This window comes from Hirundo rustica, chromosome 7, assembly GCF_015227805.2.
Source record: "Hirundo rustica isolate bHirRus1 chromosome 7, bHirRus1.pri.v3, whole genome shotgun sequence".
NCBI classification, from domain to species: Eukaryota; Metazoa; Chordata; class Aves; order Passeriformes; family Hirundinidae; genus Hirundo; species Hirundo rustica.
Genome location: NC_053456.1, coordinates 7,695,185 through 7,709,204, shown reverse-complemented (window position 1 = coordinate 7,709,204; position 14,020 = coordinate 7,695,185). Strand labels below are relative to the sequence as shown.

The window sequence follows — 14,020 nt, the reverse complement described above, 5'->3', positions numbered from 1 at the left end:
TTAGGCTGTTCTTAAGTGTTTTTTCATATAAAAGCTTTTAGCTGCCAAAACTTTCAACGGAACATTTGTCAGTTCTGAAATACAGATCAACAGAGGTTGTTGAGATAGGTCTTCACATAATTCCTACAAAGTGGAACATCCTGTCATGATGCAAAGCAAGAACAAGTTAATTCCAAGACAGGAATGATTTAAAGGCACTGAAATCTAAAGATCTACCTATGACTATTTCAGTATATGCAGGTGTGAGATGAAACCTCAAAAACATGAAATAGAATAAAAGCAGCAGAAGAAAGGTGCCTGTATTATATTTCTACTGACATCCAAACCAAATGATGGCATCCCATGGACAGTCACCTGTGTCTCTGCACTGGCCACTAATTCCCAATATAAAGAGATATTTATAAGATTATTCCCAAGGTATTTTCTTTTGTTTTCTCTTAAATACTTCTCCAGCAATCCACTCCAAATATTAAACAAAGATCACTAGATCATACTGCAGTTACCCCAGAGGGCAGACAGGCTCCTGTTCTGAAACTTCAGAGTTTTTCTACTCCAGTCCCCTGCTTTAACAAGGACAACTTCATTCTTTGGCATCTCTGTGCACTTTCTTTTCAATGCACTTTTCTAATTTTGAAGAAAACCAGCAGGGATATTTGCCTGCAGGCCTTTTACTCTCAGGTTTGGAGCAGTGTAGCAAATTCTACTTGCTGGGAGCAACGGGGTTTATTTCATGTACTCCTTAGACCATGGGAGCTCACAGAAAGTTCCTGAGCCCCAACAAGTGCTAACTGGGATGGGAGTTCATTCAGACTCTGCCACTAATGTTTTATATCACTGGATGGTTTGTTATTCCACTTTTCCATCTCTTTGTGGAGAACACTAAGACATTTATAAAGATTCTGAGGATTGTCATAGATGAAAAGCAAGATCAAATGATCAGAAATGTTACTAATATTGTTGGTATAATACATTTATTCACACCACAACCACATAATTGTAACACAGAGGTTTCAGATTTGAACAAAAGCTAAGATATTAATAGGTCAAAATACATCTCTTATTTCAACAGAGATCCTGCTTAGTATTGTATAGTCAGGTTATATTTCATGTAGTAAAAGATAATACAAAAAGAAAATCAAGAATTTCCTTTTAGTTTTATTATCGTTTCTCTCTTTAGTGGAAGCTAAAGCCTCTTTGAAGCCTTTTGCAAGTGAATTGCACTTTTAAAAACATGCTCTCTCATATGGAAGCATTGGTCCCTCTATCAAAAGGCAGGAAAGCTGTTGCTCAAAAGTTGAGAGAAGTCAAATGACAACTGCTAGTGTACACAGACCTAAGAGTTTCTTATCTCGTGGACAAAACAATGTGCAAATAATTGCAGGCAAAAGAGATCATCGCTGTTGTGTTTGGCGTATCAGTAAATACATTTTTGCCTCCAAAAAATACCAGTGAAACAATCAGGCTTCTGAGCAATAACCATCTGAAATTATCATCATTTCCATAAAAAGAAGCAGCATGATGTACAGTGTTTAGGGGAATTTACACGAAATCTAAAAAGCACCCATCCGTAGAGGCAGAACTAAATAGGGAGAGCACTCTGATGCTCAAAACAGTGCTAGAAATGAACGCTGAAACATCCCAAGGTAACAAAGGACATTTGCACTGAACATCTTCATTCAGACCTATTATATTTTATGAGAAGGATTTTCAAACCCAAATATTTATAATACCAAATCAGCATCAGCTTGGAACTGAGCACCTCACAGATACGAGGGGGTCTCGACTTTTTGCCTGCCCTCAAATACTGGACATCCTAAAGTGATCTTAACACACATTCATGACAAAATAGCTTCAGCTAGAGTGCTTGGTACCTGCCAACAGACCAACAGAGTAGCAAAATATCTGCCTCCCAAGCCATATTAACTATTCATAATAATCAAACAAATTAATAATGCAAGTGAAGGGGGAACAGCAATGAATAGGGCCAAAGCAAGGCAGGTACCTATCCTACAATGCACCTCCAAAGCTTTCCATGGTAAGCATTTCCAACCCACAAGAAAGCTCAATTTTACAGACCTAGATTATTCTGGGAGAAAGGTTTTTCTTTATATCAAGCTTCACAGTCTCTATGGGATATCTTAGAGCATCTGAGCTGACAGAACTAGTTTTCACTCGCATGACTTGAACTGAAATGTAGGTCCCAGCTTACACAAGTTTTCAACCAAGATCTCTGGATTTTGAAACAGCCTCAGAGATGCTGTAATTCATATAGCTTTTTAAACTTTTTTGTTTTTTTAAAGTTAACGTTCCCCTAGGTTATTTATTCTTTTTCCATGAGTGCATTCAAAGACTTCAGTTTACGTTTTTACATCATTAATAATTCTATATAGATATATGAACCACAACTGAAAGTTGTTATTGTAGATTCCAGCAAACATTTGATATTTTACAATTCTTCAAAAAAAAGCTGCCTCTCCTTGAAACAAAAAACAGTCTTTTGTTTAAAAGTGTACCAGGATACACTACTATGTACCCTCAAAATCTCTTTTTAATTATTCCCTGAGGAAGGCTCCTATTCACTGAGACTACAGCAGCACAACTTTGCTTTTATTTTTTCTCAACATGATCGAAGTGGAAATAAGCAAACAGTAATTTTGGACAGCAGCATGCATAAGGAGTAGATATTTACACAAAACAGAAAAAGCAGACTATCCATGGTGTTCCTGCATACTCTTTCCAGCTGCTTCATCCCCTCTGACAGGCAAAGCTTTTTGATCCTTTCCCATTCAGCCTCAGCACCTTTCTTTAGAGCAGCAGCACTCTGCTGCTGTATTTGCTCTGCACAGACTCAGCCAGCTTCCCTCAGTGATTTCACCTCGTGGCCAAACAGCCTGGAACCATTATTTAACTGAAAAAAGCTTCATTAACTTTCTGGTTTACACACACTGAGCACTTGAATGGTGGAATATTTGCAGAACAATATTTACTATCTAGGCACGCCATGCAAATCAGGCACTTTACAGTCTAACTTTAAAGCTGGCAAAAGGATTCAAAGATTTTTTTTTTTTTTTTTCTTTAAAACTTGTTCAGGGTTTGCTTTTTTCATCTACTTCTCACCCTCTCCCTTTTTTTTTTTTTCCCCTGTGACTGAGCCATTACTTTCCCCTCTTTGTTTCTGAACAAAAGAAAAGGGGAGAAGCTGGTGCATGTACATATGGAAGGAAAATCCATGTTGGTGATTCAGTGAGAAGTTGCATTCTCAGAATCAGTTTTCCATGGCATACAATTTTCTCTTAGCTCATATGTGAATCTGAAATTACACCAAAAACCAACAACAACCTCCTGAAGTCAGCTCACACCAGCTGAGGCTCACCAGGATTGCTGTAGCCCCCTCAAGGCCGACACAATGCTAAAGATTGTCAACCCCAAACATTTCTGCTCCTCAAAGCCTCCGGTACCTCCCGAGTCCCTACAGGCACCAAACTTACAATAGCCACAAGTTAAAAATGCTTAAAGGCAAAAGACACGTTAACATTCATTGCTTTTAATGACTGCATTATTGATCATACACCTTTAATAAGATAAAATAAAGAAGTAGGTTACCTGGGGTTAAAAGAATGACTGACATAGTGATGAGTGAACAAACAACTAGAATCACCAGCAGCGCAATAGCAATTCCCTTCCAGTTCCTCTGCGGAGGGCTGTTACTTCCAAGTTCCTACAGGAATGGAAAAAAGTGAAATAAAAGGAAAAGACCACGTTTCATAAACATACATTTCCAGAACTATTAGCGACAGGAAAGCTGCTCTGTGCACGCTCATAAACACAGCACGGGAGGTGATCACGATCCCTCCCTTCTCCACATTACACAGAGTCATCCAAAGGTGTGCAACTCCCACGCTTTTTTAATAGATCTTTTTCTTTATTTTAAATATACATATGTAATTTTATACCCCTAAGAGACAATCAAATGATCTTATGCAAGCTGTCCAAAATACAACTGGTGTTAAAATGTCCTGAACATAAACTTCAGGACAATATCAGCTAGCAGTTTGTAAGATAATTACAGAAATGAAATGTAGCAATTTACTGTAATTCTACCTAACATGGTATGGACCATAAAGGTTTAAATACACATCCTTTTTAATGCACACTATTAAACTTATTTGTAATAGAAAGCATTAGCGAAACTGCCTGAGGCTGCAAGTATTCCATCTGAAGCTACAAGCTCTTTTTCTCTATGCAGTAGATCAACTGCAAACTGCTCCCCTATTAGTTATAAAAAACCACACCAGTACCTTATAACAAACGTTAAATGAATGTTTCTGTAACTACCAGTGCAATTAAGCCTACATCCTCTGTGGTTACGTGTTTAATTCCTGCCAGGCACCATTTACATTTTTTCAATATCAGCACTGGATTGCCCACGTTCATGGTACAGCTTGAGACCAAACAGCACAAAACATCTAACACCACAACGACAAAACTAGTACAATTGTTACTCACAACCCAATCCTTCCCTCACAGAAAACAATATTTTTTCTATCTAGATTTGGCAAGCAGAAATGTCTCCCTGCCACAATTACACGTGCCTTTAGTAGCTCGAAATTAAATGCTATGGTAAGATTGCAATAAAAAAAAAAAATAAAAAAAAAAAAAAAAAAAAAAAAAAAAAACACACCACCCCCAAAAAATCCCACTTCCTGCCATGTTTTACAAGCTTCCAAAAGCATGGTAAAATTTTGTCACATACACATTGTTTCATTTTGAATTTCTGGGTTATAATGAGTGTGAAATGGGTAAGTTGTAACAGAAAATGGCAATGTTCTTGTGCCTTCTTGGCTCACACACACCAGCATCACACATCATCCACAGCAGCAACAGCGTCTTTAATTTTTTAATGTTGTTTTTTTAACCCCTTGCTGGCTCCCTTCTACCTATAAAAAGACAGTTTCTCTCCCTGGTCCTCTTTTCCAGAAAATTAAAGGGGAATTGCCCAACACAATCTCTAAGCAATCCCACAGGGAATTCTCACAGCAGTCCTCAGAACATCACAGCTCCATCCTCTCTGGACAGCCCTGGCCACGCTGACATTGCAGGGATCCACAGCTTTTCCACAAAAATACAGAATTTCTGCGTCCTGCGGGTGAACTCAGATCCAAGCTATTATTTTCCCTTAAGTGAGAATGATTTTAAAGTGTCAATAGCACAGCCTAGGAAACACAAACTTATTCTAAACATCACAGTATTAGCCTTATTTAAATGACACCTGAAGAGTCCAGTTTAACAACTGGAAGTTCACAGGACCAAGAGAGTGGTGAGAGAGCTGTAGTTTCCCTCAGAGCATCATGAAACCCTGTTCCAAAGAACTGACTTTAAATGACAGCAGCTGGGCAACTTGTTGAATGTACCAAAGCTTCTAAAAAATGTACCAAATCCTCATTATTCACAAGGTGCTTCACTGCAGACATGAATATTGTTCAGTTTCTAAAAATAAAGCTTCATTTTAAATACTTCTGCAAATTTGTGCAAGGAGAATATCAAAGAGATGAATCAAGTACTGAGCATACAAAGCTTATTGGTACCCACAGTGAGGAAAAAACAGAGTTTCCAGCTAGCTAAAAACTTGGAGACTAGCATAAAAATTAGGACTTGTCTCAAATTAAGATATTTGGTTTTAATATTTGGATAAAAAATTACAAGTTGTATCAAATTATTATATTAGAAATTATTAAAGGTCATGGTAATCTTTTGATATTGAATGACAATATTCTTGTAAGACATTTATGAAGTCTACACAAAAAAAAAAAAGATGAAATATTAGAAAAATTACTGTAATAAAGTGAATTCATAGCACAGTCACTATTGAGGCCATCTCAAATTAACTTTTGTGATGCTAACCAATGCAACTCTTGGACTGCAACCTACAAAAACAGTGTAAGCTGCAGTTCTTCAACAAGAAAATATTTTTAGCCTGGCGCTGCTTTTCAAAATGCCCATAAGCAAAATGCAGTTAAATAGAACTTTGGACTGTGTGTCACTGGCAAGGCAAAAGCTGTGATTTGTGAGTGTGACAAGAGGATAGAGGCATTCAAGAGGAAACATCACAGAGAGCCGTACAATGAGAACTTTTGACACCATGTAGTTTCCCCATAACTTTCTGCTAACTGGCACATAACAACAATACAGACACAGATGGAGATTTAAGGATTTAATCTTCTAAATAGGCTCCTTTATTAAAGTGTTTTGAAAAAATACCAGCTCTCAAACATGATGGTTTATATAACACTACCTATAATGTTATTATAGATTTTACAGTCTAACTCTAATGAATCAGAAAATGGCTGCACAAAGAATAATACAACTGCAAGTTTTCTCATTATTTATAGTAGCATTTTCACAAACCATTTAATTGCATTCTCACCAAAAACAGCCCTGAAGTAATACGCATTTCTGAATTTAAATTGTGACTGAGTAATACCTTACTAAAACGTAGCTACAAAGAGAAAAATGAAACACTGCATGCACGAAAGCACTTCACTCCAATGTCAGAGATTCCAACGCTGCCAAATGCTAAAGACCACATTTACCAAGAGCTTACAAGCACTCACCATCAGGGACGTCAATGCATGCTACCAAAGGACAAAGCCTAAAGTTTCTGCTCTGGGACTGTCTCCATTCAATCTCTGTTGGCAAGACCCCTAAAAGACTGATCTTACAAAAGCCTGTACTATAAGTGTGACACAGCATTTACAGAGGTTGCAAATCCTGGAGCAGTAACCAAAATGAAAGGCTAAACCAAAAATCTGCAGAGTCTGGGTGTGGAAGAGAGGACAGGTTAAGGAAAACATGGGTCATTTCAACCCCTCTGCATCCCCCTAAGCTAAATCCCACTCGCCACTGCAAAACAAGGTATTTCAGATGGAAATGCTGAAAAAATTACATCCAGCAAATATGCAAAGCAAATACAATTCAAATAGGCTGAAGCATCTTTCTCTCTGCTTTTCTAGCCTGTTTTCTAAATACATAGTCCATCTCCAAACACAGTTTACAGGCTGATGATGAATTGATTCACTACAGGCATGAAAATGTTTTAAGCAGCAGCAAGACACGGCTTTGAATCACAATCTGCAGCACAGAATCATAAACGGTTTGGGTTGGAAGGGATCTTAAAGACCAGTCCAACCCCCCTGCCTCCTTTCACTAGACCAGCTTGCCCAAAGCCCATCCAGACTGGCCAGGAACACTGCCAGGAAAGCCACAGCTTCTCCCAGGAGCCTGTTCCAGTGCCACATCCTCAAAGGAAAGAATTTCTTTCTTATGTCTAATGTAAGCTTGCCCTTTTCAGTGTAAAGCCATAAAAAAAAATGACATTGCCTCCATAATGGCTGTATTACACAGAACTGTAAAAAGAAGACCTGGCCCAAGTTACTATTGCAATAGAAATTTAAAAAATATTAATAACTAAATGAGACTAAATTCCATTAGATTTATTTCATATGAAAATATTTTTTATCCCTTTATATAAAAAGGTAAGGACATATTTTAAGTAGCATTTGGGATATTGATTTGAGAAAAAGAATCACTCAGAATTAAGAGCCATGATAGAAGAATACACAAAAAACTTCCAAATATTTCCATATTTCTGCCTGAATAAACTTACAATCTTTCTTGTAAGCAGCATAACTGAAAAAAAAATAAATCTCAGCTTCCTTCCTAAAGCTTATCGAGTTACATAGTTTTATTGTTAATCAATGAGGATAAAAAGTCTTTAAGACATAATTTTTCCAGCAAGTGTGCTTAACTAAGATTGTTGTAGGAGAACAAAAGGTCAGAAAACATTGGCATAACATGCTGCATTAATAAGTCAGGTTTCTGAATTATCCCAACAGCATTTTCTGGATTTCTTGGAAAACTCTTTGTGTAAACCACAGTACAATTTCCACCACGGAAACAATGCCAGAAGCAACAGGAGAATGGCTGGTGAAAGCAGAAGAAGTGAAACCCAAACTTTCAGAGACAAGCTAACCCTGAGAGCTGGCATTTAACCAAAGTTCTCATAAAGCTCCTGCCCATGCTGCATCAACCCAGCTGATAAATGATGGGATGAGCCAAACGCAGAAAATATGCATCCTTCTATAAAAGTTAAAAGCAAGAATTCAAACAGTTTTAAATATTTCTGCTGGGTTCAGCTCAACCTGAAAGCAGAGATTCTGCCACAATTTCTGCAGACCAGAGTGAACTTCAGCAGGGTGACGTGCCCGACAGTCCAGGTCTGCAGATGCACATTGGTGTTTGCACCTGGACTGAGGGTGTTTGGAACACAAAACCCACCAGCAGAGCTGCAGCAGTGTCTGCTGCTTGCCTGCTTTTGTGCTGAGGAAGGTGAAAGATCTCAGAAGAGCTTTGGGCTGTAGCACATTTGGGCTGCAGCAGTTTCTGCCAGCATAGCATCTTCTGATGCCTTGAATAAATCATCTGCTTTCTTTTGTCTCTTTTTCTTCTTTTTATGCTGTTCTGTCATCAGGACAAAGCCTACAGAGAAAAGCACTGTGAAGAATCACAGCCTCCCCTTATTTTGGCAAGAATTTCAGGGGCAAAGTGCATTAGAGTAGGAAAAGCAAATGCAATTTGCTTTGCAGTAGGAATGAGAGTGAGTCTCACTCTGCAGCTTAGATGTAATCACAACAACATCACTTCATTAAACTCTTGCCATTTGCATTCCCCAAACATAAAGAAAAGGTGACACATGAAAAAAAGGCAAATAATTTCATGTCACATTTCAGGTAGTTTAAAAGACAGACTCAATACACTTCTAATAGAAAGAGTGCAGTCTTTCCAAAGCTCTTTATAGAGCTCTAGGTTTGCAACTGATATTAAGTACTACCTGCCCTGGGTTTGCAGTGTGCTATTTGAAGGGAAATTACCCCAGCAAGCCTTCTGATTTTGTGATTAAGTGATTGTGTCCATTCCTTTCCAGCTGTTTTTGTCTAATCCCACGGCCTAGATAGCAAGAGAGACTAAAAGGCAGATCCACAAAGTGGCACAGGATAGTTCCAATCCATTTGCATAAGTACCTATCATTTTCATCCCTCATGTTCCCTTTACAATCCGCTGTGTTATAAGATCCTGTTGCTACAGTTCTTGTCTCAATGATTATGGTCACACAATTGCTTTCCCCGGTCAATATCTTTATTCATGAAAACATTGGCACTTCTTTTCAGAGTCACTGTAAAATGCCACTTTCAGAGGAATGCAGGATTCTGTCAGCTCTTTGGATAACGGGCATTTTAAAAAGAGAGCAGCTTGTTAGCAATTACCCTGCTCAGAACAGGTGCAGGGTTTGGATATGGGAACAATCAGTCTTCATGGTTTTATTTCTTTGGGCTGCGCTGGTAGAACAAAGCCCTCCTTTCGCAGAGCCAAACCCAGACCAAAACAACGGAAACAAACCCACCCCTCCTCAGTAAAAATAAACTAAAATGTGCACACAGAAGTCATTCTGAGGAGTGTGGATCACTCACACTGGTTATTAACCTTAAAAAAAAAATTGTGCTTTCCTTCAGCTTGATCATTTTTGCTCTAAGGAGAGAGATCTTTTCCTTGGACCTGCAAGTGTCCATTCATGAACTGGATTTTGGTTATTTGGGGTATTTTGGAACAGCTTTGTCAACACCCTTAGTACCAACCACTCACAAATAAAAAAGACCAGAAACATTTATGGAATCTATTTAATGCATTATGGCCAGCATTAAGAATACATTCCACATCTTCCCTCTCACTTTGCAGTGTACCTTGTAACACTTACTCAAAGACAATGAGCTAGTTATTACACTAGGCAAACAAGTAAAAGCTTAACTTCTAAAGCATTCCGCTGAAACCCTTGTTCGAGGGCTAATCACAAGCAGATTAGTTCAAACCTCAGGTCATTATTCCTGCATGTCATAAATACAAAAGCAGAGATGGGTCAGCACAACTGATCAAAACAGTGTGGCACCTGCACAAGTGAAAATCTGCATCCATCTGCTCTTTTTTTTTTAGCTAAAATAGTAGTATTCAAACAGGGAGGGATGGAAGTAAACTATCACAGTCCTCAACATTAAAGAAACTATGGAAAATGCAGCACTGCTGAGTAGCTGGGTGTGATATATGTCCTAAAGTTAATTCGTGTTGATAGATAAAATTTAATATCATCTAAATAAATGTAAGGTTTTATTTTAATCCAACAAACTCTGAGTTAACTCAGAGTTAAGCAACTCAGAAGAGAGTGCAGGAATTCCTCTCGCTTGAAAGGACAAGGGAGGGGGAAGCACGAGACATAACATGATTAAGAATTACCAGGAGGGAGACACAAACATGCATTAACTACCAGGAGAGAGACACAAACATGCTTTGGCTACAGGTCGTCAAAAAGGAATGTAACATCTGCTCTGAAGTTACTTCATGTTAATAGAATATAAATTGTAATACTGAATGTATGATTATAAGTCCTGTATAAAGTAGCATGTTAGAAGTTAGGTTTTGTTTTAGCATTTTGTGGGTTAATTTGGGAAGACGGGGGATTCAACAAAATACAAAATATCCCTAGCCTGAAAAGGTGTGGGAGGGACACAGAAAGAGCTTGTTTGAATTACCAGAGAGGGGGCCTAGAAACTATCGCTGCCGGGAATCCCTGAAAGGATACAAAAGACAACGGAAAAAGAAGATACAAGTCCGGAGACCAAGATAATCACTTCAGATGGATATCTCTACTCGTCTCCGCCGAAATTAACATATACACGACACACCCGGGCTCGGCCATCAACGGCATTGTTTCACCCTACCGGTCTATTCAGACTCCCGATACCGGGACTTGAATAATTAATGAAGACGCCTCGGAGAGGATAACGTCAGAATTTCGGACTTCACTCCGCGATCTTGTGTATAAAAAGGGGTGGCCGGAGACCAGAAATTGTGAACTTGGGGGGGATACCAGGCTGACAGAGCTTGTTATCCGTGTTCACCCGGCATCGATCCCGGGCTCGGTGCTGTCCTTTTAAATTGTGGCTTTCCGAGACTGATATTTTGTCTCACAATAAAATTCTAAATTTTGATACTTTGAATTTGGTCGATTTTATTTATAACAATTCTGGTGACCCCGACGTGATTGGAGTGATACCGGGACCCCCGAGGGACCCCCGTCTCTGACCAGGAGGCGCCCTGCTGAATTCAGCGGCCTGGCAGAGCTGGGGTATCCGGGTGGAACCGATCAACCACACGACGAACAAAAACAGCAAAAGCCACATTTAAAAGGGAGATAGGCGAGGTCAGAGCTCTCGGGGAACTCGGGGAGGTTTTTCTTTGGAAGCAGAACCTCCGGAGCCGCGGCGAAGAAATCTACTCATAAAAATCTACGTGCACGAAGAATCCACGCAGGAAAAGGATCGTAAGTATTGCGTGGTTGAGTGGGGAGTGACCGAGCGTGTGAGTGAGACGTGATTTTATCACGAAGCGAGTGGGACCCCAAAATCGCAGTTCCATAGTCCCGCGAGGGGCGTGGTCGGTTGCGGGGGAAGCGAAAGTTTCGGGGGTAAAACGCACCTCACACGTTAAGCCCTGAAAACTCGGGGAGTTTTCGGAAAGGGGGGTCGGTCACAGGAAGGCTGAAAGGGAAGGTTACGTCCTTACAAGAGTTCCGGGGGCTGGTAAACCTTTCAGCCTTGGACCAGGGACGGTCCGGGGAGGAAGTAAGGAGAAGAGAGCTCGCACACACCAGAGAAAACCCGGGGGGGGAGCGATCACCCACAAAGGGCAAGTATCTGGTAAACCCACACCATGGGACAGACAAAAAGCAAAGCTAGCAAAAGGAATCTTAGGAAACCAAAGCGGGGAACCGGTAAAGGAATCCCTGAAATCCCAGTTGAGAGCCCTCTGGGATGGATGTTAGAACATTGGGAAGAATGCCCCATAAGGGAAAGAAAATCCAAGAAACGGATGGTGCATTATTGCATAGAAGTATGGGGTGGGGTAGAAATACGGGATCACGTAATTTGGCCCGTGTTTGGAACATTTGAAGAATGGATATGTAAGGCACTGGTACGTTATGTCGGAGAAAAGGGAACTGCGGAAGAACGGGAATATGCTGGGGTCTGGGGTAGAATTGATGCAAAATTACTACCCATAAGGATAAAGGACCCTGCCGATGTTTCCAGGGATAAGTGGGAGCCTTTAGACAACTTACCTCCACCTTACATAGTACCCTCACCCCCTCCCCTCCCTGAGCAAAACAATCCACAGAACCCGGGGAGATTGGGACCCCCTCTGGGACGAAGGGTCCCTATATCCCCGTCTCTCCCCTCTGCCCCTCCGATGGAGTCACAGACAGTGGCCCCGGTCCCACCGGTCGGGCTCCCTCCCCCGCTAGAACCTGTACAAGCCACTCAGCCACTGGGAGGGGGGGACACAAAGTACAAACACCCCTGCACCAACAAGGGATGACCTGTTGCCTGATCTAGATCTGGCGGCTTTCTTTAATTCTCCTGCAAACACACAGCAGGGTTGGGCAGAAGCAAAACACTCACCTCCCGCTAGGAGGACTAGGAGACAGCTAAAGAGGATGAATGAGACGGAGAGTGAAGGGGAGGGTGAAAGAGCAAATCTTTTCCCCTTAAGGGAAATTCCCACTGCTCCAGGAATTATCGGGTACGTAAACATCCCGATTAATACCAGTGATGTGAGAGCCTTTAAGAAGGAGATGGGAAAGCTTATGGATGACCCTTTAGGGGTCTCCGAAAGGCTAGACGAGTTCTTGGGAACTAGCATCTATTCGTATGAAGATCTCACAGCTATTCTCAGATCCTTGTTCAATACGGAGGAAAGGGAAATGATCAGACAAGCAGGGATACGGGAATGGGAACGGAGGAACCCTCAGAGCACTCCTGGAGATCAGAAATGGCCAAGCCAAGATCCCCGATGGAATGCTCAAACTGAGGAGGGTAGGAGAAGTATGATTGATATGAAGAACATCATCATACAGGGAATTAGAGAGGCCATGCCCCGGGGACAAAATCTGAGCAAGGTCTTTGGGGAATGTCAAGGGAAAGATGAGACTCCCACTGAATGGTTGGAAAGGTTGAGAAAAAGCCTCCAGATATACTCTGGGACAGACCCTGATTCTCCCGTGGGGGAGGTACTATTGAAAACCCAGTTTGTAGCAAAATCATGGGAGGACATCAGGAAAAAGCTGGAAAAGATTGAGGGGTGGCAGGAGAAGGGATTGCAGGAATTACTGCGGGAAGCCCAGAAGGTCTATATGAGAAGGGATGAGGAAAAACAGAAAATACAGGCTAGGGTGTTAGTAGCTGCAGTAAGGGAAGCCCAGAAACAGGAACGCCCACAAGCTTCGGAGAAACCCTTAAGGAAAGCACCTCCGAGGGGAGCCACACGCCCACAAAAGGGGACTTCAGGAAAATGGATGGAAGGAATGGAATGTTTCTATTGTAAAAAGAAGGGACATATGAAAAAGGATTGTCCAAAGAAGATAAGAGATGAGAAGATGTTTCGGGAGGACTAGGGAAGTCGGGGGCTCTATCTTTTGGGGTCCATAACATCAGGAGAGCCCTTGATAACATTAAAAATGGGACCCCAGGGAACAAAAATGGATTTTTTGGTAGATTCAGGGGCTGAGAAAAGTACATTCAAACAGTTGCCCCCGGGATGCCGAGTAAGTAAAGATTCTATGGTAGTTATAGGAGCTAAAGGGGAGCCATTCAAGGTACCCATAGTTAAGAACGTGGAAATAGAATCGGAGAATAAAATTTGTTTGGGAGATATGTTGTTAATAGAAGAGGCTGATTACAACCTGCTGGGTAGGGATTTGATGGTTGCACTGGGGATCAACCTCATCATAAGGAATTCACAGATTACGGTTAGCATATACAAACTAACCTGTGAAGATGAGGACAAAATTAATCCCAAGGTATGGCATACAGGGAAGGAAGCCGGAAAATTGGCTATGGAACCTATATCAATTGAGATTGAG

General features: G+C 40.8%; 1 protein-coding gene across 2 annotated transcripts in view; it reads right to left on the bottom strand.

Moving 5' to 3' along the window:
- Positions 1 to 14,020, bottom strand: part of DPP10 (dipeptidyl peptidase like 10) — a 441,914-nt gene that overhangs the window by 191,718 nt on the left and 236,176 nt on the right. For both annotated transcript variants that reach the window (XM_040069480.2, XM_040069479.2), the window contains exon 2: positions 3,604 to 3,718. In XM_040069480.2, the coding sequence (XP_039925414.1) occupies positions 3,604 to 3,718 (115 nt within the window). The remainder of the gene's footprint in view (positions 1 to 3,603; positions 3,719 to 14,020) is intronic.